The sequence below is a fragment of the Cynocephalus volans genome, chromosome 1, assembly GCF_027409185.1.
Source record: "Cynocephalus volans isolate mCynVol1 chromosome 1, mCynVol1.pri, whole genome shotgun sequence".
Taxonomy (NCBI): Eukaryota; Metazoa; Chordata; class Mammalia; order Dermoptera; family Cynocephalidae; genus Cynocephalus; species Cynocephalus volans.
Genome location: NC_084460.1, coordinates 118,236,610 through 118,263,727, shown reverse-complemented (window position 1 = coordinate 118,263,727; position 27,118 = coordinate 118,236,610). Strand labels below are relative to the sequence as shown.

Genomic DNA, 27,118 nt, shown 5'->3' with positions numbered 1-27,118 from the left:
CTGCCTGCCACTACCATATCCTTTGTGAAGGTCCAAGCCACTCAATATGCAGACAAGTCAGGCTGAGTTATTCCTTCTGGTTAATGCTAAAACCGGTAATGGGTCCTCCAGGGACAGTGGATAACCCACATTTGGATAATCAAGAGGTGACTACATGAGCTCCTTCCTCTCTCCCTCTTTCCTCCCCTCCTCTCCCACCAGGGCTCCTGGACAGAGACCACTGCCAACCTCTTCAGTGTATGTAGATCATGTCAGAGATCACTCCAGGCAAGTGGGTCATGATCTGCATTCGCAGCCACCAATAGTAGTCCATGGGGTGGTAGCGGGTGTAAGGGGTGGCGGCGTGTGTGACAGCATGGATGACAGGGGACATGTCTGTGGAGCCACTGTTGCAATAGGTCTCCATACTGGCAATCTTCTCATTGAAGTAATTCTTGCCGTAATCCTTGCGCACAGCCTCAGGCAGCTCGTCCCACATCCTGGTGATGGCCTTGATGCTCTCAGGGCTGTAGAGGCTGGTGGCAGCTATAAAGTTGCCGGGCTCTACCACACTGACCTTCACGCCCAGTGGGTGCAACTCGTAGCGCAGGCGGTCAGAGAAAGCTTGTAGCCCAAACTTGGTGATGCACTACGGGGAGCGGGTGGGGTTGGCCATGCGGCCCAGCATGCTGCTGATGTTGATGACATGGCCTACAGAGGGAGACAGCGAACACCTGCTCAGGTGGCACTGCCTGTGATGCAGAGGGCTGGGGCCTGGCAGGAACCACTTTTGAGCCACCCAGAGGCAGTGGCCTTCTCAGTCAGAAGTCAAGGCCAGCCCAGGCCCACACGTCAACATCTGCATCCCTAAGCTTCCCTGGGTGCCCGGCTGTGCCAGGCAGGACGGGGAAGGAGGAATGCATGGGAAGCAGGCCTGCAAACTAGGAGGGCACAACAAACTAAAAAAACAGACAGAGCCCTGACCAGGGATGATAATTTGGAGTGAAAAAGCAATGGGAGAATGTGGGCTAGAGGGCCGTGTCTGTGTGAAGCTCAGAGCTCACTACAGGGCTGATGCTGATCTAGGAGAAATATAGCCTGAAACCCCCTCCTTACCCTCATGGAGCTTAAAACCCAGATCAAATAGTAATACGTACAGACAGTTAAGTGACACAATAAGTCCAAATGTCTCTGCTGATGGCAACACTAGGGATTGAGGTGGGAGTGCAGAAGGAGTACCCCAGGGCCAGCAGCTGGCAGGGAGGCCCTTGAGGCCACCTTGAAAGAGGACAGGACCTGTGCTTTAGGCTAAATTCCCTAACTGCATTCCACCCTGGCTGGAACCCAAGGCAACCCATCAAACAGAGGGGCAGGCTGGGGTAGGTGTGGGGTTTCTGAACCTGACTTCCAGGCTAGAACATGAGGGCTGAGTCTCGGGCACCGGAAGACAGTGGTAACCTATAAGGCCTTCTGCCACAGGCCCAGCCTGGGGACACTGGGGTTGGAAGTGGATCCCATTCAGCCCGGCCAAGTAAGCCTAGGCACACCTGGGACCAGCTCACCCCCAGTGTGCACCCAGGAAGGAACCCACAGCCCGTCCTGAACACTGTAGGGAAGTGCCTTTCAGAAACCTCTAAGTTTGAAGTCACTGAAGGGTTGAGGTCTTCTTCTAAAATCCTACAGCTGCTCTCTGTTTATTCCTGTTGTTGCTAGGACTTTGGGATAAATCTATGAATCTTGTCCTTTTTGCCACAAGTGTTTGCTATTCTAGGGAGAAAATCAGAGTCAGAGACTTCTAAAGTAGTGTGCTTACATTTGGCTACCCAACATGGTTTGGGTGTTTTGTCTGTTTTCCACGCTTCTAATCCTGATTATTAGTTTTTTTCATAATACCACAATTGTCTCATTTTTTTAACTATGGTAATAACCCATGGAATGGATATGCCAAATTTTACTTAGCCATACCCTATTGCTACAATGATGTGTACACACAGCTTTGTACACAGGGTGATTATTTCTGTAGATTAGGTTTCCAGAGTGGATTGCTGCTATAATCTTTAAGCCTTTGGTGCATAGCTGGCTGCCCTACTTTCTGAAAACCACACACCCCTCTCCCCCTGCCTGGCCATGGCACCTCTCCAGATCCAGCATGGCTCCTGGAATCCATGATCTCAGCCTTGCTGGGTTGTAGATATTAGATCTGCCAGGACAGGTATTTCAGAGCAGTAATGAACAGGTGGGGCATGCCCAGGGAGCAGGAAGGAGCACCCTTTCCAACTTACCTTTGGCCCTTCGGATGAGGGGAAGAAAGGATTTCATCACTCACACTGTGCCCCAGAGGTTCACTTCTGCCACCTCCTTGTAGGTCTCCATGCTGGTGAATTCCAGCTCCCCGAAATGTCGAGATGCCCGCATTGTTAACTAGGCCCCACATACCTAGACAGGATAGGACAGACTGCAGTCACCATGTGGGCTCGGGCTCAGACATTACCCAGCGGCCTGCAGCCCATCCCCCTCCCCACATTTGTCCATTTTCCCTGTGACTTCCCAGTTGCTTGTCCAAGGTTCTCGGGAAACTTTCCAAGGTCACCTAAGATGGACAAGAGATAGAGAAGCCTAAAGTACTGCTTGTGACCCTGCCTGAATCAATTCTCTGGGCCCATCAGGACCCCGCACTGGGTCCCCCAGCCTTGCCTCCCAGCTCACCTCAAACACTCACTTCCACTCTCCTCCACCCTGTCTAACCCCCTTGCCCTGCACCCCACACCCCGCACCCCACACCTGTTTATTCACTCCTGCCTCAGAGCTTTCACTTATATCCTCTCTCTTGTCAGAAGTCAGGGAAACCTCAGGGTCTTCCTGGCCAAGCCCCCTCTGGAGGACCAGAGAGAAGACCCAGCTTCAAGGTCACACATCAAGTTAGAGGCTCAGCCAATGCTCAGTCAAGCCAAGTGTGGATCCATGACCAGGGCAGATCCTGCTCCAGCTTGAGACCCTCCTAACAATTACTCCATTCTCTCATCTACCTCCTCTGAACCACCGTTTGCTGGTAATCACAGGGTAGGGCCCTGTGACACAGTAACCAGTTCACCAATTTCCCACAAGTATACATCTGGTCTTTACAGGTAGAGACCTCTTCCCCAGCCTCGTGTGGTTCCACAGGGCTGAATACAGGGTCAGAGGAAACACATATCTCGCAGTGTACTTGAGTTGACTGTTTCCTGCAAGACTAGCTAACGGACCGCTGGCTTTTGTACACTTGGAGAACGCTGGTGCTGGAAGATTCCTTGGAGTTTATTTAGTCTATTAGCTAATCTTACAACTAGGGAAACTGAGGCCTGTGAGGAAAGGACAGGCTTAAGTTTACCCAGTAAGGCACAGGCAGAGCTGAACTGGGGGAGTGGTAATGAGGAGGCAGTCTTGTCCTCAGGGCCCCTTTGAGTTCAGTTCTTGGGGTGCAAGGACTGGGGGAGCCTCAGGACAGGACCAGGTCCTGCCTTTTGCTGTGAAAACCCTCAGGGCAGGGGTCCCCTCCTGCTGTCCCTGCCTATGGGAACTCAGCCCTGCTTCACTTTCTGAGTTAATCATGGAAATGAGTTGTGTAAGTGACAGAATAATTGGTCTCTAGCTGCTTTCCTTCCCTGTTACCCAAATTAAAGCTTCGTCAACTGACCTCTGGTGCCTTTCCTTCAATTATGGAGAATTAAGGACATGTATTAGGGAAAGGAAATTGCTGGTTACCAATGTATCCGTGAACAGCTCACTTCCACTCCGCACTGCTCTCAGGCCTCAGCTGTGCCCTCCCAGTGATGCTAATGATGCCATCAGAGGCACACAGGACAACCCCACACCTTTCACCCTCACCTGGCAGACTCCCCAAGTGTCCACCCTCTCCTCTGCAGAAAGCCTGTCACCACTTGCCATGCCGACACCTCATCCACCTCATCCTCCATCTTCCAAACCATAAGCCATCCATCCTTCTCTCTTTTCTATGCAACTTCAACTTTTCCCTTGCCCCTGGCTCCTTCCCTTCAATGCTGTACACATAAGGTGCTCAGTAAATGTGTCAGGTGAACGAATGAATGTCTACAGATACCATGTCTCCATATCCTACCTTCTCTAACCATGCTGCCTGCTCTCCTTCCCTCCGCGGCCAGGCTTCTGAGAATACACTCTACCGGTCCATCTCCCTACTCTACCATTCTGGGTTCCCAGCCCCAGCGCTGACACAGACCCTGAACTCTCTAGGGTGTCTGGCGTGCTGCGTACTAAAGACCCACCTCTCGTCTTTACTCTCCTCAACCTCTCTATGGAATGAGTACTGCTCATGCTCCTTGACACTCACTCCTCCCTTGGCATTAATGATATCCAGCACCCCCACATCCTCCCCCACACCTTTCTTCTACCTGCCCCCCTAGATACAGGTGTCCCCCCATGTCTTGTCCTAGGCCTACTTCTCCCACATCACACTCAATCCTTAGATGGCCTTATCTTCTTTATGTTCCTGGAATTTTTTCCATCTGCTTTGTGTTTGATTCATATGGGACAATATCACATGACCTAAAATGCATACAGTCCTTTTTTTCACCTAAAAACAATGACATCTGACACCACTATCCAAAAAAGTTTTAGCTTGACCTGGAAGAGCACACTGCTCCTGGGTTATAGCTTTGCTGACTTGATAAACAGTGATAGTCTATGGACCCTGCAGCTCTCTGGAGTCCTCAGCCAATGTTCTGAATAAACTCACAGCAACACTGTTGCTGACCTGGAAGACAGCTGTTTTCCTGCAACAGCCTCAACATCACCTGCACGTCCACAGTTCCCAGGTACCCCCTAGGAGTCATGACTCTTTCCTAACCCCAGTGTCCTCCTCCTGATGGTCGATTCCACCTGAATGTCCCACAGGTCCCCAACTTGCCCTAACCACAACCAACACATCAAGTTCCCAAGCTGCCCAAGCCTGCTCCTCTTCTTTGTTAATAATTTCACCTTCATCCTTGACTCGTCCAGATCCTTCACTTCTTGCCCATCTCATGAGTCACCAAGTACTGTTAGCACCACTGATGAAGTGATCTGATTCAATGTCAGCCGCCAGGCCCTGAACTAAGCCATCTGCATCCATTTACTCACCTGATCCTCACAACCAGCCTATAGATTCTCAATTGTCCCATACCTGGGTGAGGCAACTGAGGCTCAGAGAGGGACCTTCTCAGTATCACCCAGCTAACAGGCGGGGGGATGGGACTGGGACCCACGTCTGTCTGACCCTCGTGCTTAGCCTTGTGCTGTTGTTGGTTTCCTTTGCTGTATCATTAGAAGTGGTTCTTCCTTCCTGTTTCCACTTGTACTAGGTTGGGTACTTGTTACCCGTTTCTTGTACTACTGGAGAACCTACTCCTGGCCTCCCTGTCTCAGTCTCTCTCCTCCACCTCCATTCTCATCCATCTGCCTCAGCCAGACTCATCTTCCTCTCATCAGCCGCTTCCTGCTCCTAGGGTTCCCATCCCGGAGCGTGGTATGCCAGGCCTTTGCCTGGCTCCTCTCCCTCTTCCCCTCACGTACTCTGCCCTCCGTGAGTCTGAACAAGCTGCCACTCCCCGATGTCATGGCCCTCTTCCCTTTGCTTAGCTTACCCCCCTGCCCCCCCGCCTCAGCCTGAGATCAGTTTGTGTTGAAATTCTCCCCATGCCCCTGCGGTGGTCAGATCTGGGGGTGAGCACCAAACGACTCTCAGAATCATTCACAGATGACTCTTTCCCCACTTCACAGATGGGCAAGCTGAGGCCCACACAGGAGAAGGTTCAAGGCCAAGGTCACACTTCTATCAAGAGGTGAGGCCCAGAGTAAATGCAGTCTTCTCACTCCCAGACTGAGGGTATCCCAGGTGTTGGGTCTTCCCTGTCCACAGCCTAATGTCCCCAGTGCTATAAGCACTCCTCAGAGGTCCTGCCCTGAAGCCACTGACTTCCACCTGGCTGGTGTCCAACCACAAACTCCTCCTGCCAAGTTATAAACCTTCTGATGCTCAGCACACTACCAAGCATACAGCAGGTACTCAAATGTTCACTGACTGCTAAGTCATGGTGCCCAGATCAGGCTGTGCCCACACCCTGCTAGTTCACTCAGCTTTTCCCAGGGGTGAGGGGTGGGGACGGCTGGTCACAGGCTCCAGATGTCCAATCCCTCAGAGTCCTGCTGGTGGGGGGAGGGGCTGTGGCAGATGGCTCAGCCGCTCTAATCAGACAATCCCCTTAATCTCACCCTCTGTGACTGGCTCCCCAGGCTTTGGCAGCAACTGTTCCACAGAGCCAGGGTGAAGGGCATCAAACTTGCTATCAAAACGTGCCCCCCATAGCAGGGAGGAAGTCAGGGGGAAGGACGCCTCTCCTGAAAGGTTCCTGTCTTGGTGGATGTGAATCAGAGGCGGCCCCTGCTGGTCTGAAAGCTCTGCGAGGGCGCCACCTAGAGTCCAAAGCCAGCATTGCCTGAGATCGGGAATCGGAGCTCGGTTACCAGGAAAAATCGAGCCCAGAGCCTGGAGGGGAGTGCGGGGTGGTGGTGAGGGGGGTACAGAGGAGGGGCGAGAGGAAGAAGCGGGGGGAGGGGAAGAGGCGGAGGAGGAGAGCGACACAGAGAGAGGGAGCGGGGGCGGGGCACACAGCCGCATATCTGACAGATTTATTTTCTTTTTCAAACCTAAAAATCTTCAAATCTTTTTCGTAAAAATGCAATATTGGTTAAGTGAGGTCATGGTGAGTGGTTTATCAAGCGCTCTCCGGAGTGCGTCCTGTGGAAAAGGCAGCGTTAGGGCTGGTGCTGGGGGTTGAGCCCAGATCTCGGGGCAGGGGTGAGCACCTCCCACTGTGTGCGGGGACGGGGCGCCCACCTGCCTTGCCGGATTAGGCTACGTGGCCAGTCCAGTACAGAGAATGACAGAGAAAGGAAGGGGTTCTGCCCGGTGGCAGGGCACGAGGACCCCGGCCCCGAGCAGCCCCATTCTGTGCTCAGGCCCCAGTGACAGTTCCTCTCCGTGGGCCTTTTAAACCACCGCACTACTCCAGGCTGTAATGAAGTGGCTCTGCGGTGCTGACGGCGGCTGTTTTCCTGCCTAATAGTTCATGAAGGCAGTGCCCCAGCTGCCCAGGGAAGGCGGTGGGAGGAGGATTCACCGCCAGGAGGACGAAGCCGGCTGTGCCGTCTGAGCTGCTCATCATCCCAGTGGGACCATCCTGCCTTTTCCTATTGGGACAGGAGCGCCCACTCTGCCGGTTAATTATTAAACAAATGTTCGGTGATTCGGGGACTCACAGCCTCTCCTCAGAGAGCAGAGGAATGGCCTGTTGTAGGGGTGGGGGTGGCACTGCGCTGACAGGTGACACACAGGGACAGGCCGACAGCCGAGCAATAGCTTCTCCAGTAGCCACATAGCACGGGCGCTTCCGAGGCAGCTGCCCCGAGATGACAGCATCCCTGGCTGACGGACACATGCTCAGCACGCAGTGCCCAGCAAGGCTCTGGTCACCCTACCCCCTTCCCTCCTCCTTGGCCAGTGACTGAAGTCACAGCTCAGGAGAGCTGCCCCCACCCCATTCTGCGCGAAAGCAGAGAGCTAACTGAGGCATACCCTTTCTGCTCGGGCTGTCAGGGAACTCAAAGGTAGACTTACAGACTCGCTTCTCCACGGGTGCTGCTGCCCAGCTCCTGGGAGCTCCATCCCTCACTGCTGGGTTCCACATAAATGGCGCCCCCTGGAGTTGTACAACAGAGCCCCACCCCCAAGGTCCTCCACATGGCTGAACTGGGAGGACACTTGGGTACTTATGCTACAGGAACTTTCTGCAGCATTTGACCCTGTTGGCTTCTGGCCCCCCAAATGCTGTTCTTTTAGTTTCTGGGACACTGTGTCCATTTCTATGACAGCTGTATTTCCCCTCCTCCAGTGCCAGGAGTCCTTTATGAATCTCCCCCACTCCCAATCCTACTTCCCACCATGGGCACCTGATCTCCAGCCCGGACATTCCCCCAAGGTGTCCTATGGGCACTTTGGCATCTCCCCATCCCTCAACCTGCTCCTGCAGCAAGGAACACCAGGTGTCCAGGATAGAGTCCTCTCGCCTCTTCTCGTCCCCACATCCAAGCCACCAAGTCCAGCCAGATTGACCTTCTCAATACTCCTCAAATCTGATCCGTCCTCTTTCCCAACAACTACCAGCCTAGTTCAGGATTCTCTTTTCTTCTTCCTTTTTTTTTTTTTTTTTTTTGGCAGCTGGCCAGTACAGGGATCCGAACACTTGAAACTTTGGTGTTACACCACATTCTAATCAATTGAGTTAACTGGCCAGTCTTAGTTCAGGACTCTCAAACACATGCTCCCCCTCTAAATTTACCATCCCCTATTGTCACTGCAGCCCCCAGAGTGAGCTTCACAAGTCTGACCAGGACATTCCCCTGGGGACAACTACCTCAGTGGCTCCCCAGTGTCCTCAGGTGAGCAGCCATGCTCCTGCACCTGGCACCCAGCCCTGGACAACCTCCCTCCCCAATCTCATTTGCTGCCACAACTTCCACCAGAGGTGGCTCCTGACTGATATACCAACCTGCTTGTCAACCTCCAGCACACCCTGAGCTGCTTCCCACTGCTGCTCACGCTCTCCCCTCCTCCTGGGATGACCCCCTGCTCTCCGCCACGCTCTGTCCTAACTGGCCTTTACCCACTGCACCCCAGACTGAACTAATCCTGTTTTCTTGCACTGTTTCAGTGCACTGTTTCTCTCAGTGCACTGCTCCTGCTGTTGAAATCAGTCCCCTCATTGAACTATGAGGTCCTTGGGGACAGACTGTGCCTTGGCCATCTTTGTGTCCCCAGCACTCAGCCCAGCACCTGACCCAGAGTGGGCATTCAATGAGCATTGGCTGAACTGACCCAAATCAGTGCCTATGCACCCACCACTCCTATAGACTCTGAAGTCACCTTATGGCTGTTCTTTACATTGCCCTGTTGTAAAGGTGTGTTTAATGCAATCCACTTCCTCCAACTGTGCAGGACGGACAGTGTAAGCAAAAAAGAAAGGAGCCTTTGGCAGGATGCCAGTGAGTGGAGGGTGGTGTCTAGGAAGGGGGCCCTCTGAACAGCCCCGCATACTACCCCTGCTGCCCCAAGTTGCCCCTACCTTTCTCAGGGTCCTTCAGGCTCGAGCGGATGATCTCCACCACTTTCTCCACCTCCTTGCCATTGCAGACATTGAGCTGCACGGTCCTCAATCGGTCACTGTTCAAGCTGTCCAGCTCCTTGACCCCATCATGCCCTTTGTCCTGGGGAGGAGAGATGGGCTGCTTCAACCTCCCTCTGTCCCACTCTGAGGCAGACTCGGGAAGAGGACCTTGGCTAAGGCAGGAGCTGGCCCCAAGTCCCTGCCAAAGTCTCAGGCTTCTCAACAGCAGATGGTACTTTCTGGAGGCTCAACCAGGCCTGCCCCATTAGCAGGCAGTTCTATTCAACCCCCGAGCACTGATGACATGTCAAGTACCAAGCTAAGTGCCAGAGACACAGCCATGAATAGGATGGAGACGTTGCCCTGAGGCCTCACTGACAGGATTCCTTCTAAGGGGGGGTTGCACATTCACATGGGCATCAGGGGAGGGCGGGCACGGGCACCCTAGGGAGTAGAGCACATGCCAGTTGTTACCCATGTGGCCATGTAAGCCCAGGGTTGGCAGATGCTTAGGTTTTTAAGCTAGTAATTAGGATTTCTGTGGGAAATCTAATTTTTTAAGTGTCAACAACTTATTCACATGAAAAAAACCCAAAAAAAACAAAAATACTGTGTGGGCCAAAGCATGCCTACAGGCCACATATGACCAGCAGCTGCCCGTCTACCACCTCTGTTCTGAGTCAAGGGCCCATCGACCCCAGAGCCAGGCTCTAATTCCAGTTCAGTCACTAAGCGGGCTCTGTGCACTCAGGTGTGTCCCTTAACAGTTGCTTAGTTTTTTTGACTGTAAATAAGAACATCATTTATTTCACCATCCTGACCTGCTTGGATTAATGGAATAAGGAAATAGATTTTTAAGAAACCTGCTAAACTATAAAGCACTACACAAATTCAGGTATTATTAAACACGGGGAAAGTGTCACTCATTCAGCAAATATTTCTGGGGCCTTCATCACGGTCTGGCACTGTACTAGGAACTGGAGACGCGAAGATAACCCAGCACCTGTTCTCAAACAGTCTGGTTCTAGGGAAGGAGAGAGATGGGTAAGAAAACAATACAGTGAGTATTTGCTGTATGAAACCTCCTGGGAGGTGGGAGGGAACATAGAGGGAGGGGTGGGCAGGGGAGATTTTTCAAAGACAGTGACAGCTAAGGACATTGACAAGAGGGGGGTTGATGGGGAGGGGGCACTTTAGGAAGAGGTAAGAGGAGGCCACCATAAGCCCTCTGCTACAGGCAAGCAGTGGTCAGGAGGCTGGGCAGGGGTCGGCTTGGGGGCACTGCGGAGCTGCTGAAGCGTTTTTGTAAAACTAGACGTCACTTAGCACTCCCTGTGCTGCACATTGCACCAAGCGTTTGACATGCTCCATCTCATTAGCCCTCACGTGTGTTATCACATTTGTGATATCACATTTCCTCCTATTTTATGATACACACTTTTCGCACAATAGGGATGAGCTACACTTGATGTGAAAATTAAACACTGTCAATCGTAACAACTGGCAGCAGTGTTTCTGAGAGGTGCATGGAGTAGAGGTGCCTCTTACAAAAGGACTGGAGTAGCTGCCAGAGAATGAAGTGATAGAGAAACACCCACTCTCCAGCCCAGGGCCTGCCTGGGGCATATCCAACTGGTACTGAAGCAAACACCCCGAGCAAGGGCAAGAGTAGGAAGCCTAAGATGGTCGGCATATGCCAGGGGTGGAAAGTTCTCTACAGGTTAGGCTGAGCCTAGCAAGAGGTATGAACCACGATGGCCCTAAACTCAGTACTGGAGAAACTTCATTATGCAATTTCAGAGGGACATAGGAGAAAATGAAGGGACCCTGTCAAATGGGGCCAAAGGTGCTGAAGATAATCACTCCAGAGAGAAGACTCAGGATGAACACGACTGAAGGAGCCAGCTTGCTCTATGTGGCCCTGGAGAACAGAACTGGGGCCAGAAAATCAAGTTTGGCTCAAAATGAGGAGTGACTTTCACAGTCTGGAGATGGCAAGGACTGTCCAGGAGGTGTTTACACAATGAGTGGGGGGGGGAATTGTTTGGAGATGGGGGGAATGTGGTGCAGAGGTGATCAGGCATTAGATGGGGGGTCAGGCAGCTAATCTCCCTCTAATTCCCTTCCATCCCTAAACTGTTACCACTACAGCTTGGTTGTCCATCTGAAAGGAGCCTCCTTAATGGTCCTTTGAAGAAGCAGCATGGTGCGATGCACTGAGTCTCATTTACCAAGGAACACCTGTAACCTAGAAGAACCAGAAGTCTCCTGGGCTACCAAGCCAGAAAATGGAGAGGGCTGGGGGCCTCAGCCATGCCCCCTGACACCTGCAACCAGTCGTGTGGGTGAGGGCCTCGGGCCTTGGCCACAACCCCCAAGATGCACAACCAGCCCAACAACAACCACCGAGCCACTGCAGGAAGTGCCCCAGGCTCTCCCAAGATAGGGCGGTGTGGGTCTGAGGGCCTCACCCACAGCCAGCCCAGCAATGACTACCAAGCTGCAGCAAGAAGGGCACTGGGTTCCTGAGCTGGGGTGGTGGGGGGCAAGGGCTCTTGCCACACCCCCCTGACATCTGCACCCAGCCCAGCAATGACCAAGCCACCACTGGAAGACCCCTGGTCTCCCCTGTGAGAATGAGGGGTTGCTACAGGCCTCAATTCAGCCCCTCCTCCTTCCTCCTTCCACCACATTTCCTTCCCCTTTCCTCTCTGTGCCTCCCCTCCAAGTGCTCCGCAAATCATAGAATGTAAAAAAATAATATTAATATTAAGAAATAAATAAATAAAATAAAATAGGGGGATAGGAAAGAATGGAGTGGAAAAGATAGAAGGAGGGAAAGTAACATTCCTCTGAATGTACCTTTTTGTGTAATTTTGACTTTACAACCTTGTTAATGTTTTACGTATTCAAAAATTAAATCAAAAGGAAGGGGGGTGAAACAAAATACAAACAAACAAATGAATCACACTGTATGTCAAATAAATAATATCATGATAAAGAAAAAACAAGAATTGATCCAAATAATTTTTTTTTGGCAGCTGGCCGGTTCAGGGATCTAAATCCAGCTAAGTTTTAGACACAGTACTTTATATACCTTCAGTCAATAGCCAAAAAACACCTTGTCCCTCAGTCTGGCGGTTAGGCTAAAACAAAATAAAATAAAATAAAAACACTTTAAAGAAACATGAAGCACTTTTGTGGTGGCCATGGAGGTGTGCTGCCCAGACCTCTCTTCAGGAAAAGCTGCTGCAGGATCCGGTGACACACGCCTCCAGCGGCTGCGCCTTCACATCCACTGTGGCATGATCTCAGCCAGCAGCAGAGCATGGCAAGAACGCTGGGCCATGCTGGCCTGACGCAGGCCTCCTCCGACAGGCAGCCTTTGCCTGGGGACTCCCCATTGTCCCAGCCGAGACTCTCAGACTGCACAGCCGTCTGGAACACTGCCGACCTAACCCTCTTTCCTTCCAATTTCTTTCACAGACCTGGGTTGCAATCGAAAGGCCTTCTCTGCCTTTTCCTGCCCCTTACCCCTTTATCCATTACAGGTGTTTCCCGCATCAATCTATTGCTCATCTACTCCTGTTTTGGCACTGGCTTCTTGGAGGGTCTGAGCTGACACACCTACTTAGTAGGCTTGCAGTTTGTAATGGTATGAATGTAGCAATTCTGAAACAATTTTGTATGTGTTGTAGGATTAGCTAAACGAGTAAATACAGTGATATAGTTAGAAATGCAGGAGAAGTAAGAAACAAACATGGAATGAGATAAACAAGGAAGAATACTGTGGTGCTGAATTGGAATAGGAGGTCAATATAACCTCATGATTTACTTATTCTATATATAAATATAACCTCATGATTTATTTTATATAAATAAAAAATTTTATTATTTTATATAATAAACCAAGAGGTTATACTGGCTTCACACACACACACACACACACACACGTGAGGTAGATATAAATAGATCTAGTGTGTGCATATGTGTACTGTGCGTGAGTGTATATACGAGGGTACTTCAACAAGTTTGTGGAAAAATAGAATTAAAAGAACACAAATCTTTCTAGGAACTTTCTGAAGCGCCCTTGTACATCTTCTAGCTCTAGTTCACTGAGAGAGACAAGAAGTGACAATGCCCCAGACCTATTAGCAATGAACACCCCTAATATTCAGATCTCGGTTTCTAAATTTCATTAAAAGGGACCAGGTAAAAACACATGTCTACAAAGAGACATGTATTTGGGTGTTCATAGCAGCATTATTCATAATAGCAATCAAACATTTTAATCCAAATATTCATCAACTGGTAAGCGGATGTTTAGAAAAATGTAGTATATCCATACAATAGAATGCTATTCAGTAATAAAAATGAATAAACTGCTGACACAGTCTACAACATGGATGAATCTCAAAAACATTATGCCAGGTGAAAAAAGCCTGGCACAAGGACCACGCATTGTATGATTCCATGTACATGAAATGTCCAGGAAAGGCAAATCTAAAGAGACAGAAATCAGTGGCTGCCTAGAGCTGGGGGTGGGTGTGGGGTTTAACTGTAAATGTTCAACAGGGAAAATTTTGAGTGATGGAAATGTTGTAAAAGTGGATTGTGGCGAAGGCTGCACAACTCTCTAAACTAGGGCAACTGTCCCCTAATTACTTTTGCTGCATCATGTCCCAGTGCTTCCCTTCATGCACCCCAAATTCCATTTGATGTGTCCCAAGCTTGCTTCCAAGCCTATTCTCAGGCTATTCCTTCTGTCTGACAGATCATTTCTCCCAGTCTCCACCTATGACAGCATTATTTATTCTCCAAGCCCCAGAACAAATGTCACCTCCTTTGGCATGCCAGAATCAATCCCTCCCTTCAATGCATTCTCATTGAACATTCTTGCACATCCCTGAGAATCATTTACATTCTAATTCTTCAGCTGTGTCTGTGTGTGCTTGTCCCCTCACCACTGGACAGTGAGCTCCTTGGTGGCAGGGGCCAGGTCTCATACTTCTCTAGCGAAGTTTCAGGTACATTATTAGCATTTGGCAAATGAGTAAACAAATAAATTAATGGATGGATGAATGGATGGATGGATGGACAAAGCTATGAAGAACAAGTGAGGCTGGAGCCAATGGAAAAGGTACAAACTGTTTTAAACAACAGATGAGCCAGTTTTTAGGAAAGCAAATTTTTAAAAAACAAGACAGTGACTACACATAAAGGACAATGGTGAAGATGACCCATCTCTTACCTTCTTCAAGCAGCCAGCAAACACGAGGAAGCCTTTTGAATGTAGAAGCTTGGCCATGGAGAACCCAAATCCAGAGTCACAGCCTGTGACCAGAACAGCTTTGCTACCAACCTGTTTTAGAAGGTCAGATCGCACATTAGGAGCCCAGGATCCTGAGGCACAGTGACCAGGCCTCCCACCCTCTAGACAATAAGAGTTAGTGCTTCTTGAGTGGCCTGGGCCTGGCCCTCCACACCTGGCTTTTGCTCTCTGGAGAAGCACCATGGTTACTGGAAAAAGCTTGGACTCAGAATCAGGAGACCAGGTTCTTGGACTCAGAATCAGGAGACCACCAACTAATAATATTGCTTGGGGAAATGACTTCTGCTTTCAGGATCTCAATTTCCTCAACTACACTCACCATTACCATCATTGTCATTGTCATCATCATCAAAGCTAATGTTTATTGAGTATTTAACATGTGCGAGGCACTTCACGTGCACGATTCGTACTTGATCCTCACAATAACCCCACATAGTAAGCATGATTATTATACCACGTTGCAAGTGAGCAAACAGAGACATTTTTTAAATGCCCAACATAGCGGTAGAAGTGGAATTGAAACCAGGGCTGAGAAATTCCAGAGTCTAAACTCTTAACTTGCTAGGGACAGGGGATGGGGGACGTTCTGGCTCCCCACAAGGCCTACATTGACACCTTCCTGGCTGGGAGGGGTCTAAGAGCCTCATTACTACTTGCCACATGTATGGGAGTGTATGGTCTCATTACTGATGGGGGGCTTTCGGGGAGGGTTAAGTGAGAAAGTGGCTCTGAGTGTCATGGAAGCACTAAAGCCCTACTCTGAGGAGGGCTTGGGGCCTGGAGGCCCAGAGGCAAAGCTCTGACCATCCAACTTGGAGGACCACCACCTGGCCTAAAGCTTCACAGCTTGTCTACCCAGCCAGGCTCCTGGGGACAATTTGCTGGTACAACTGAGAAAGGGACCTCTTTCCACCAGAGTTGCTAGGCTGCTACAGGGTGAGCCAGCATTTGCAACAGCCATCTTTGGTTCCCAGGGAACTGGGCTTCCACTCACCGGGTCCACCTGACCAGCATAAATCCGATGGCCAAACGGGATAAAGGAAGCAGAGCAAAACAACAGTGTGCGTCTGCAAGAGAAAAGGTAGCTGTGAGCACAAGTCTCTGGTCCTGCCCTGGACCTGTTCCTGGGGCAAAAGCAACTTGGAGGACCACCACCTGGCCTAAAGCTGCATGGCTTGTCTACCCAGCCAAGCTCCTGGGGACAATTTGCTGGTACAACTAAGAAAGAGTCCTCTTTCTTCCAGGGTTGCTAGGCTGCTGCAGAGTGAGCCAGCATTTGCAGCAGCCGTCTTTGCCACTGTGTAGAGAGAGGCTTCCTGAGAATAAAGCCAATCCAGAAGCTACTTTTGTTGGGAGGCCCTGTCAAAACCTGACTGTCCTGTGTCTCACTCCAACAGAGTTGCATTTTCTGCTTTCCAAGGTGACATAGATAGATAATGTCTCAGACTAACTCAATTCTGTACTACATTTTCAGCAATATAGCTTTGTTAAAGCCTTCTGAAAATTCAATGTTGTAACCCCCAGCAGGTTTAATGCTGCTTCCTGATAGGTTTTTTAATTAAACTTTTTATTTTGGAATAATTATACACTTACATGCAATGAAGAAATAATAGAGGTGGTGGGTACCTTTTACCCAATTTCCCCTAATGGTAACATCTTGCAAAACTATTACAATATCACAACCAGGATATTGACATTGATACAATCGAAATACAGAACATTTACATTACCACAGGATTTTTCATGTTACCTTTTTATAGCTACACTTATTCCCTTCCCACCCCACACCCTCTTTAACTACTAATCTGTTCTCCATCTCTATAATTTTGTCATTTCAAGAATGTTATATAAATGGAATCATACAGTATGTACCTTTGGGGATTGGCTTTTTTCATTCAGCCTAATTCTCTGCAGATTGATCCAGACCGGTTGTGTGTACAAATACTTTGTTCCTTTTTATTGCTAAGTGGTGCTCCATGGCATGGGTGTACCACAGTTTAACTATTTACCTATTGAAGGACATTCGGGTTGTTTCCAATTTGGGGCTATTATAAATAAAGCTGCTAAGAACATTACTATACAGGTTTCTGTGTGAATGCAAGTTTTAATTTCTCTTGGATAAATAAATGCTCAGGAGAGCCATTGCTGGGTCATATGATAGTTGCATGTTTAGTTTTTTAAGACACTGCCAAACTGTTTACCACAGTGGCCGTAGCATTCTACATTCCCACTCATGCTGTATGAGTGACACAGTCACTCCATATTCTCGCCAGTATCTGGTGGTATCATTGTTTTTTCTTTTAGCTATGCTGAAAAGTATGTAATGTTATCTTGTTGTGGTTTTAATTTGTATTTCTCTAATAGCTAATGATGTTGAATAACTTTTCATGTTTATTTGCCATCTATCTAGGTCTCTTTGGGCTGCTATAACAAAATACCATAGACTAGGTGGCTTATAAACAAGAGATTTATTTCCTACAGTCTGAAGGGTGAGGAGTCCAAGGTCAAGGTGCTGTCGACTGTGTCTGGTGTGGGCCCACTTCCTTCATACACAGATGTTTTCTCACTGTAACCTCACATGGTAGAAGGAGTGAGGGGTTTCTCTTGGGCCTCTTGTATAAGGGAACTAATCCCATTAATGAGGGCTCTGCTTTCATAACCTAATCACCTCCAAAGGCCTCACCTCCTAATACCAGGACCTTGGGGGTTAGGATTTCAACACATGACTCTGGGGGGAACACAAATGTTCAGACCACAGCACCAGCTGTATATCCTCTTTGGTAAAATGTCTCTTCAAGTCTTTTGCTCATATTCTAATTGGATTGTTTCTTCTTTCACTGCAGAATTTTGAGAGTTCCTCAGAAGTTCTAGATACTAGTCCTTTGTTACATATGTGGTATGCAAGTCTTTTTTTAAGTGGGTGTTAAATTTTGTCTAGTCTGCAACTTGCCTTTCTATTCTCTTAACAGGGTCTATTGCAGGAAAAAGTGTTTTATTTTGATGAAGACTGATATCAACTTTTGTGCTTTTGGTGTCAAGTCTCAGAACTCTTTGCCTACACCCAGAACCCAAAGATTTTGTTCTATTTTTTTCTAAATGTTTTATAGTTTTATATTTTACATGTTAAGGCCATGATACATTTTGAGTTAATTTTTGTATAAGATGTGAGACAAAAATTTTTTTTTAACCTATGAATATCCAATTGTTCCAACTTCATTTTTTGAAAATGTTATCTTTCCTCCATTGAATCATATTTCCACTTTTGTCAGAACCCAGTTGAGCATATTTGCAGGTCTATTTCTGTATTCTCCATTCTGTTTCATTGATCTATGTACTCCTACCTTATTTTCCTTTTTCAAAATGGTTTTAGCTATTCTATTCCCTTTGCCTTTCCATATAAATTTTAGAATACTCATCTTTATCTACAAACAGTCTGACTGGGATTTTGATAGAAATCGTGCTAAACCTGTATATCAATTTGTAGAAAACTGACATCTTTACTTTGTTTAGTCTTCCAATCCCTAAATACATATGGGTCTCTATTTATTTAGATTTTTGATTTCTTTCACCAGTGTTGTGTAGTTTTCAGCATACAAATCCCATACATGTTTTGTTATATTTATGCCTAAGTATATCTCTTTTTTTGAGTAATTATAAATGGTATTTTAAAAATTTTGATATCTACATGTTCACTGCTAGTATATCCTGTGATCTTTCTAAACATTCTGGGGTTGTTTTGCTTTTTTTTTTGTTTTTTTGTGGATGCGTTGGGATTTTCTATACAGACAATCATATAGTCTGCAATTAGGGACACTTTTATTTCTTCTTTTCCAATATGTACAGCTTTTTCTATTCTTGCTTTATTGCATGGGCTACAACTTATGCACTACAGTGGACAAGTGGTGAGAGCAAACATCCTTGCCTTGTTCCCATCTTAGGGACAAAGCATTCAGTCTCTCACCATTGGTATGATGTAGGTTTATTGTAGATGTTCTTTATCAAGTTCAGGAAGTTCCTCACCATGCCTATTTTTCTGAGAATTTTTATCATAAAAGGGTGTTTAATTTTGCTTTTTCTACATGGATAGATAGGATCGTGTGATTTTTTTCTTCTTTAGCCCATTAATTTGGTGGATGATATTTTCAAATAATGAACCATCCTTGCATCCTGGAACTAATCTGCTGGTTCATGGTTTATAATTCTTTCTCTATATTCCTGAATTCTATTTGCTAATATTCTAAGGATTTTTGCATCTATATTCATGAAGGATATTGGTCTGTAGTTTTCTTTCTTTCTTTTTGGTACTGTCTTTTTCAGGCTTTGGAATCTGGATAACGCTAGCCTCATAAAATGACCTGGAAAGTGTCACTGCTGGGTGGAGGTGGGGGTTTCAGCTCCCTACCAGGCCTCCACTGATAGCTCCCTTGCTGGGAGAGTCTGAAGTGTTTCACTACTGCTTCCCACGTGTATGGGAGAGTGTGGTCTCATTACTGATAGGTGATGGAGAAAGACCTACTCTCTACTAGGCCTCCTTTACACTCCCCCTTTTCCCCAAGAAGACAAAGATGCCTTATTATTGTTGGGTGAGAATGAAAGTCCTGGCCCCTGTTTGACTTTCTCTGACACTATCTCTGGTGGGGGATTGGGGTAACTCACTATAGCCTGGTGAGAGTGGAAGTCTAGGCTCCCCACTGATGTTTACTGGTGTGGGTAGGGGTGAGGCCACAGCTTTTTCTGTGATGTTGGGCTGGAGTGGAGCAATCATTGTCTAAAAGTTTTCTGTCTTGCTAGGCTGTTCTTTGGCTGGAGACAGCAGGCTTTTGTTGGGGCTTTTTATGTCTGAGCTCATCGGTGTTTCTGGGTTGCCAGCTTCTTCAGCTCTAAGCCTGGGATATATGCAGCAAAAAGAAAACCTAGAGAACTCATCAGTGTGTTGCTTCTTGGGTCCTGAGGTCCCTAGCTGGTCTACCTCCTTCTTGCCACCTTTTAGAGTCTTTTTATGCTTGTTCTATATAATTTTCAGGGGTTTTAATTGTACTTAGCAGGAGGAATAGAGAAAAATACATTTACTCCATCTTCCCAGAAGTGGAAATCTTGTTAGTTTTTAAATGAATATTAAACCAATAACGATAAGTGGAGGAGACAGGAGTGAGTGAGCAGCAGGTAACGTGGGAAAGAGGCGGAAGACAGACTTACTCTTTCTGTATGCCATTTTGTACCATTTGAATTTTGTACCATGTAAATATTACCTATTCAAAATGTTAGTTTTTTAAAACTTCATTAAAATGTGTAATCTAACAATCTTAAAGAATGTTGCATTCACCAGACAAGAAACAAGGGTCCATTAGGGAAATCTGCCAAAGTAAGCCTCTGTCATTTTGAATGGCCACATTTGAATCTCTTTGATTTTAAGTCCTTGTGCATGGATGATCTCCAGTGAGCAGGACAGCGTGGTTAGTACAACCAAAGCTAGTGAAATGACTTCACCCATGGAGAATCACTCTGTTTTCCCATGATCCCCAGCATTGCTCTGCAAGAACAAGATGTCCCTGGTGGAACTGGATTTGTGCTTGTCTTCTGTGACATTGTGAAATATATATTTGGTCTTCATCCCCATCTCCTAGCATACAACTAAAATCCTTAGAATCTCCAAAATGATCCTTTCTTGTAAACTTATGAGTTGATAGATGGCTGGCAGACCCTAGGCAGCTTCAGGATGAAGGCTGGTCACCAGAAAGACCAAGGCAAGATTAAAGGATTGGGACTTTCAGCCCCACCCCACAACCTCTTGGAAGAGGAGGAGGCTGAAGGTTGAACTGATCACCAATGGCCAATGATTTAGTCAATCACCCCTGTGTAACAAAGCCTCCATAAAAACCCAGAAGGACAGGGTTCAGAGAGCTTCCAAATACCCAAACACATGGAGGTTCCTTGAGGGTGGTCCTCCCAGGGAGGACATGAAAGCTCCTTGCCCCTCCCCCATTCCTTGCCCTATGCATCTATTCATGTGTATCCTATGTGATATCCTTTATAATAAATGGGTAAATGTAAGAAAGTGTTGCCCTAAGTTCTGTGAGCCTCTCAGCAAATCAATCGAACCTGAGCAGGGGGTTGTGGAGACCCTGATTTGTATCTGGTCAGTCCGAAGTTCGAGGGGCCTGGACTTGCAACTGGCATCTGAAGTGGGAGCAGTCTTGGGGACTGAGCCCTCAATATGTGGGATCTGAAGCTATTTTCAGGTAGATAGTGTCAGAATTTATTTGAATTAGAGGACACCCAGCTGGTGTCCACTGCAGAACTGACTGCTTACTTGCTGGTGGGGAGAAATCTCCACATATTTGGTCACAGAGGTCTTCTGTGTTGATTGTTGCTGAGTAAGGGTATAAGAAAAAACACTGTGGCTTGTTTATTCCTATATATTCTCATCTCCTCAAGGGCCACACCCTTAGCCTACCTGACATTTTAAAAATTAACAAAAAGGTCACAGCAAGAAAAAGAGCTTATTTCAGAATGACTTGCTGCCAGGCTTTCTCTAACCCACTTTCCCATTCTCGAATATATCCAGACCTGAACTGGACTGTCTCTGCATGTATTATACCTGGCTCTCCCACTCACACCCAGCTGTCAGTGGCACATTTCTACCTTTCCAGAGAGCACAGGCTCCATTCCTCCACACTCAACCCCGAGAGGCAGAGCCCTGACAAGTTAGGTGAGTTGGGGCTATGAACACCACTGGGCAGCTCCAGCTGGCATGACTGTGCACCTCTTGGCTTCTTAGCATTTTCCTCTTGCCACTGGTGGGACTGCTTCATCTTACTGTAATTTCTCTTCTCTTACTTCAGAGCTCCTACAGTTGCTGTCAGATGCCTGGCTTTGGGCTGCTTCTTAAGTTGGAGGGGCCTTAGGCCTGGAAAGACCTTAGCACCTCAATTCTCAAACCTCAGTCAACAAGCACCTGGGAGCTTGTTAAAATGCAGACTCCCACGTTCCCTACCATTGACATTCTAGTTCAGTAGGAAGGGGTGACTCCTAGGAATCTGCATGTTTAATTCACCTCAGGTGCTTCCAGTACATGAGATCCTGGGGAACAGGCTGGTTGATCTAGGTCCAGAGTAGTTGTTCTCAGGTTCTCCTCCCATGTTGCTTATTAGAATCAGTGCGGAATGTGATCATGGTTGTGTGATTATGTTGTTAAAAAGAGTTCTATCGTTTAGAGATAGATACTAAAGTATTTGCAAACGAAATACCATGATGCCCAAGAATTGCTTCAAAAGTAATCCGGGGAGGGAAATGGGTAGGGACATAAATGATACAACATTGGCCATGAGCTGATTATGAAAGCTCAGGAGATAGGTACACCAGAGGTCAATATACTACCTTCTACTTTTGTATATGTTTGAGATTCTCCACAAAAAATTTTTTTAAAAATCAAAGGGAAACTTCTTAAATTATTCCTAACCCTGGGCTCACCCCTGACCAATTAAATTAGAATCCCCAGGGGTGAGGCACAGGGATTTTTTTCTCCCACTGTGCTCTAAGTAATTCTAACCTGCAATCAGAGTTCAAAACAGTTGGCTTAGAGGAGGAAAAAAAAAGTCTTTTTTTCCCCGACAGGTTTCCCTTTTGAACCTCTTGACTGCCAAAACCCTAATATCTTTGGGGACAAACCAGCTCTAGGCCATAGCCCAGCTCAGCTGTGCCAGACAATGCTGTTTGCCAGCCAGTGTCCATTCCATTTATCTGCCTCACTAACAAAATCTGGATTTTTGTCTGGGGGTAGCAATGTGCCCAACTCTTCCCAGACTACAGCCTACCTAGTGGTCACGGGACCCACCTCTGGCCAAAAAGGTGCAAGCAGAAGTCTGCAGGGATTGCTGTGACATCGTGCTTTCCTGACTCAGGTGCTGTTCCTCCCTCCCTCCATGTTGCCCTGCTTCTTCCTGCTGGGATTGAGGCTGGAGGTGGAGGAGAGTCATAGGACCCTAACGTGACAGCTGCTCTTAGGATGACAGAGCAGAAAGAAACAAGGAGCCTGGGTCCACAAAGCCACACCAGCCCTGGATTTCTGGGAATTTCTGCTACTCTTAGTGTGATGTAATCCTGACTGGCACACTGACCACCGGGGCTAAGAGTGCCCCTGAGGGGTTAATCCCAAATCACATAATGTAAAATACCAAGTCCTTCCCTGGAGAGTTCCCCGTGCCCAGGAGGGTCCTGCAGTGGCAGCAAGCTGCTGGTCAACCAAGCCTCTTACACCAAGAGCTACACCAGTCTCACAGGTGGAACAAGTTAAATACAGGACAGTTGGTACACTTTCTGCAGGGTGGGATCCCAAAGGAATGGCTGTGAAATTCGGAGACAAAAACTTCCTGTTTTCTTTCTGGAAGCATAATCAGATAGGGTGGAACAGGTGCAATATGGCACTTCCCCAAGGGCCTGTGGAAGAACCTCAGAGCCCTGGCACCCAGGAGCTTGCCAGAGTGCACTTGAGAGGCCACCCCATGCCAGCCAGGGCATTAACTCTGGCTTCTTCCCTATCTTAGCAGTCTGTGTTTCCATCCCTTTTATTGCTCCCATCACAAATCAGCAACAATAATCAGTAACCCAGCTTTCTGCTGAGAGGGGCCATGTGTCGATTTGATGGGCTGAATTTAATAAGCTGGGTTTTAAGAGGAATAAATGTCAGTGGCACCAGTGCAGCTGGGAGAAATATGGTCGCATCTCTGAAAAAAACTTTAGTCTGGGTAACCATGAGTCACAAGTGTGATGTGGCTGCCTCTGTGAACCTGGGCTGGACAGGAATGAACCTAGGATGGAGGAGACGAGAGCCCTTCTCCACTCTGCATGGGTCTGGCTACCTGCAGTGTTGTGTCACACCTGGGCTGGCAAAACTGAACACCATGTGTGTAACCAGGATCCAGGAGGTAGCGTCCTGGGTAGGGAAAGAGTTGGCAAGCTCCCTGCCCCTGGGGTGCCAGAGCCTTCTGCCAAAGCTGGAAATCCAAAATCTGAGAACCATGCAGAGCGAGTAAGCAGAGCAGGTTGTAGGGTGTTGGGGCAGGGGCAGGGGCCACATCCAGCCATTCCTGGGGAGGTTTTCATCTGGACAGAGGCGTGTGTACTGGGTGACTCCTGTTTTGAGGCATGTAAACAGTGGTAAGTGTTCTGTTCAAGGCACCGCACCTTAAGAAGGAGCACAGTCCAAATGGAGATCATTCAGGAGGGTTATCTGGGTGTGAAGTGGAGAAATCATGGGAGATAAGTGCCTTGAATTGAGTGTCCCCCCAAAACTTGACCCTCACTATAACAGTGTAAAGAGGGTGGGAAATCCTATTGTGGTAATTGAAAGGTGGGGCCTTGAAGAGGTATTGGATTGTAAGACCATACCATAATGAATGGATTAAAAATGGTGGTCAGGGGTGTAGTTTGGAGGACTTTAAAAGGAGAGTGAATTAGGTTAATCTCTCTCTCTGTTCCACCATTTTCTGCAATGTGAGAGGCCTGGGTCACTGTCAGCACCACCAAGGCCTTCGCCAAATGTGTTCCCTGGTCTTTGAACTTCCCAGCCTCCAAAACTGTAAGCAATAAATTTCATTTTCTTTATAAATTACCCAGTTCCAGGTATTTTGTTATAAGCAACAGAAACGGATTAATACAATAAGCAATGAAAACCATGTGGATAGAATAAGAGAAGGCAGGTGGGTGGGTATTAGGTAGGCATGGTGTCCTTGGGGAGAAGGGATTAACTTGTTCAATATGAATATGGAGGAAGGCCTAGGAATGAAGGGCAGCATTTACACAGGAGATTTCTGTTCAGTATGAGGAAGGACTATACAATAGAGCTGTCCAAGACAGGAGGCCTGCTGTGAGAAGTACCAACCTCCCCATCACTGGAAATATTCAAAGTGAGGCTGCAAAGTCACTTGTCAACGACACCACTGGCAGGACTCATTCACAGGTGGGGACTGCAGTATGAGGCCACTTTCAACTGAGATTCAAGTGAAACAACCAGGCCAAAGTTTTTCCCCACCATCAAGACCTCCTGTCTGATCCTAGGCACAGTGATCACCCACCATGCCAGCCCCCTTCTGCACTTGGATGTCACTCCCTGGCCTCTGCTGATGCCTTCACACAGTGGACATTTAATGCCCTCTGACTCAGCTCTGTCCCTGACCATCCCGCCCCCCACACCCCTCAGTCTAACCAGTTTACTTCTCAATCCATGGAGAAGATTCAGAATGTCCCTGGGACAGTCTTTCTTTCCCCTCAAATGGGCCAAAGTTTGACTAATGTCTCACTTTCCTTTAATTTGAGGATAAAACCTTTGTAAAAGTATTTTAACTTCCTTCAGGATTATTTTCTCCTCTATAAAAAATAATCTCCAGAAATCTCTAAAGCCTCTTTTGAGACCGATTTTGACATTTTTGTGAGACACTCACTGAGAAAAAATTACATAAAATCACCTATTTTCAAAAGCTCTTCAACAAGCCAGCTCCATCTCCTCTTGGATGGCAATGGCCCCCTGCCACCTCTGCTGGAGAGGTCGTGTTATACTCTTCCCACATGGTGTCCTCTGGTGGTTGAAGCTCCATCTCCAAGCCAGGCCTCTGTATCCTATGGAAATTCACTTAAGCAAACACTGCTAAAATCCTAACTGCATGTTCTTCTAAACATATCTACTGGCATAGAAAATGTCCACTTTCCAGCTGCTGAGACTTTGAATTAACCTGTCACTCAATTTCTCTCCCCTCAAATATAACAGAAAAGGTACTTTTTATTTTTTCCTTGCTCAGGCTGCAAAAGAGAAAAATGCAGCAGCAGAGCCAACTGAATGCTCTTAGAAAAGGCAATTCCAGAAGCTCTCGAAGAAGAGCTGTTTAATTTGTACTTAATGCTTTCTCTAAATCATACAAACAGTTCAGTAAATCTCAGGACATTTTAGATAACTGGTTTCATGAGTAAAATTTAAAAAGAGCAGTTATCCAGGTGACCAAAGTAATGATACACATGGACATCATGTGCCCCGATGTGATGTGCTGAGAAAGGTGTCACCTTACTCCCAGGGTCTTCCTTCCAAACATGCCTACCTGAATTGAAACAGGAGGAAATAGCACACAAACCCAAACTGAAGACATTCTACAAAATAACTGGCCAGTACTCTCCCAGAGTGTCAAGATCATGAACAAAAAAGACTGAAGAAGTGTCCCCAGTAGACTAAGAACACATGACAACTAAATGAATTGGGATTCTGGGTTGTATCCAGGACCTGAAAAAGATCCATTAGTGGGCCATTTGGTGAAACTTGAATAAGGTCTGTAGACTAGTTGATTATATCAATGGTAATTTGCTGATTTTGATCATTACACTATGATTTTGTAAGATGCTAACATTTGGAGAAGCTGGGTGATGGGGATTCGGGAACCCTTTGTACTATTTTTGCAACTTTTGTGTAAGTCTAAAGTTGTTTCAAAATGAAAGGTTTTTTAAAAGCGGTTATGAAAGATAGTCTTTATTGCCCTGGGAGCCCAGGGAAGGTCTGTCTCCCAAGGACACCTTTGAGTTCCCTTCGCTGGGAGACATTTTTGAGTCAGGCCCCATTACTGCCTGCATCATCTATGTGAAAAGCTCTGCTGATCCAGAAGGTGTGACCCTCAAGGCCACCTCCACCTTGGTTGCTTACCTTACTCCATTTTCTCTGTCATAGACACTTACTGTTCTTCCTGGGAGCTGTGACAGGGGTCTGGAGAGGCGAGTAGCCAGCACTGCAGCAGCACATGGTAGAATGGTCCTCTTCATCCTGGGTATTCTGAAACATAAAATGTCCCTCAGTGTTGCTTTGCTGCATTCAGAGGTTTAGACAGACTGTTCAACCCAGGTCTGATCCTGTTTCCAGGCAGTCCCTCCTGCACCTCTTTCTCAAGCTGCAGCCTCGTGGGATGGAAAGAGGCAGGAGCTTTTCTGGAAACCTGGGTTCCAGCTCTAGCTCTGCCCCCAACTCTCTGGGTGACCCTGGACAAGTCATCACCCATTTGTAACATGAGGGAGTTGGACCAGACCCGTGATCCTCAAACCAGGCCAGGGACCTAACCTCTCAGGGATTCTGACTCAGTGAGTCCTGTTCCCTGTCCATATTCCCCAGGCCCAGACTGTAATCCAAATTAAAACACACACATAATCTTCCCCCTCCTTACCCATCTGAGGTTAAGTCAACCTTATTGCAACAAAGCCATGCATCATTTGGTGTCACCCTCAGGCTACGTAGCACCGTGACTAGTCATGCATTATTAGCTGTTGATGGGCCTGTGTGAGCTGCCCTCCTGTTGTGGTTAACAGTAATGCCTCCCGGCCTAAGGGAAGGAAGGGAAGGCTGGGAGGGAGTTGAGCAAGGCAACAGGAGCCTGCAGGAACTGTTGTTCTTTTCCTGGTAAATGGGTTCCAGCCTCTCCTTGGCATACCTGGCAGCTCCTCTCCTGCCTGTTTGCTGCCACCCCAAACCTAGCTGACCAGCCACCTGGGCCTATAGGTCAACAATAAGTTCTTTAAGTAACCAAGCACCGTAATGTTCACTGCAGCAGGCAGGTGGAGGTGTTGA

At 47.5% G+C, this 27,118-nt stretch overlaps 1 protein-coding gene across 1 annotated transcript; it reads right to left on the bottom strand.

The window, feature by feature from the left end:
• Positions 1 to 232: 232 nt before the first annotated feature.
• BDH1 (3-hydroxybutyrate dehydrogenase 1) lies at positions 233 to 26,322 on the bottom strand. The gene is given in 7 exon segments (XM_063107416.1): positions 233 to 690; positions 2,262 to 2,376; positions 2,378 to 2,415; positions 9,153 to 9,294; positions 14,446 to 14,556; positions 15,521 to 15,593; positions 26,207 to 26,322. Coding segments are annotated over 7 exon segments (1,053 nt in total).
• Between the last annotated feature and the right edge of the window lie 796 nt (positions 26,323 to 27,118).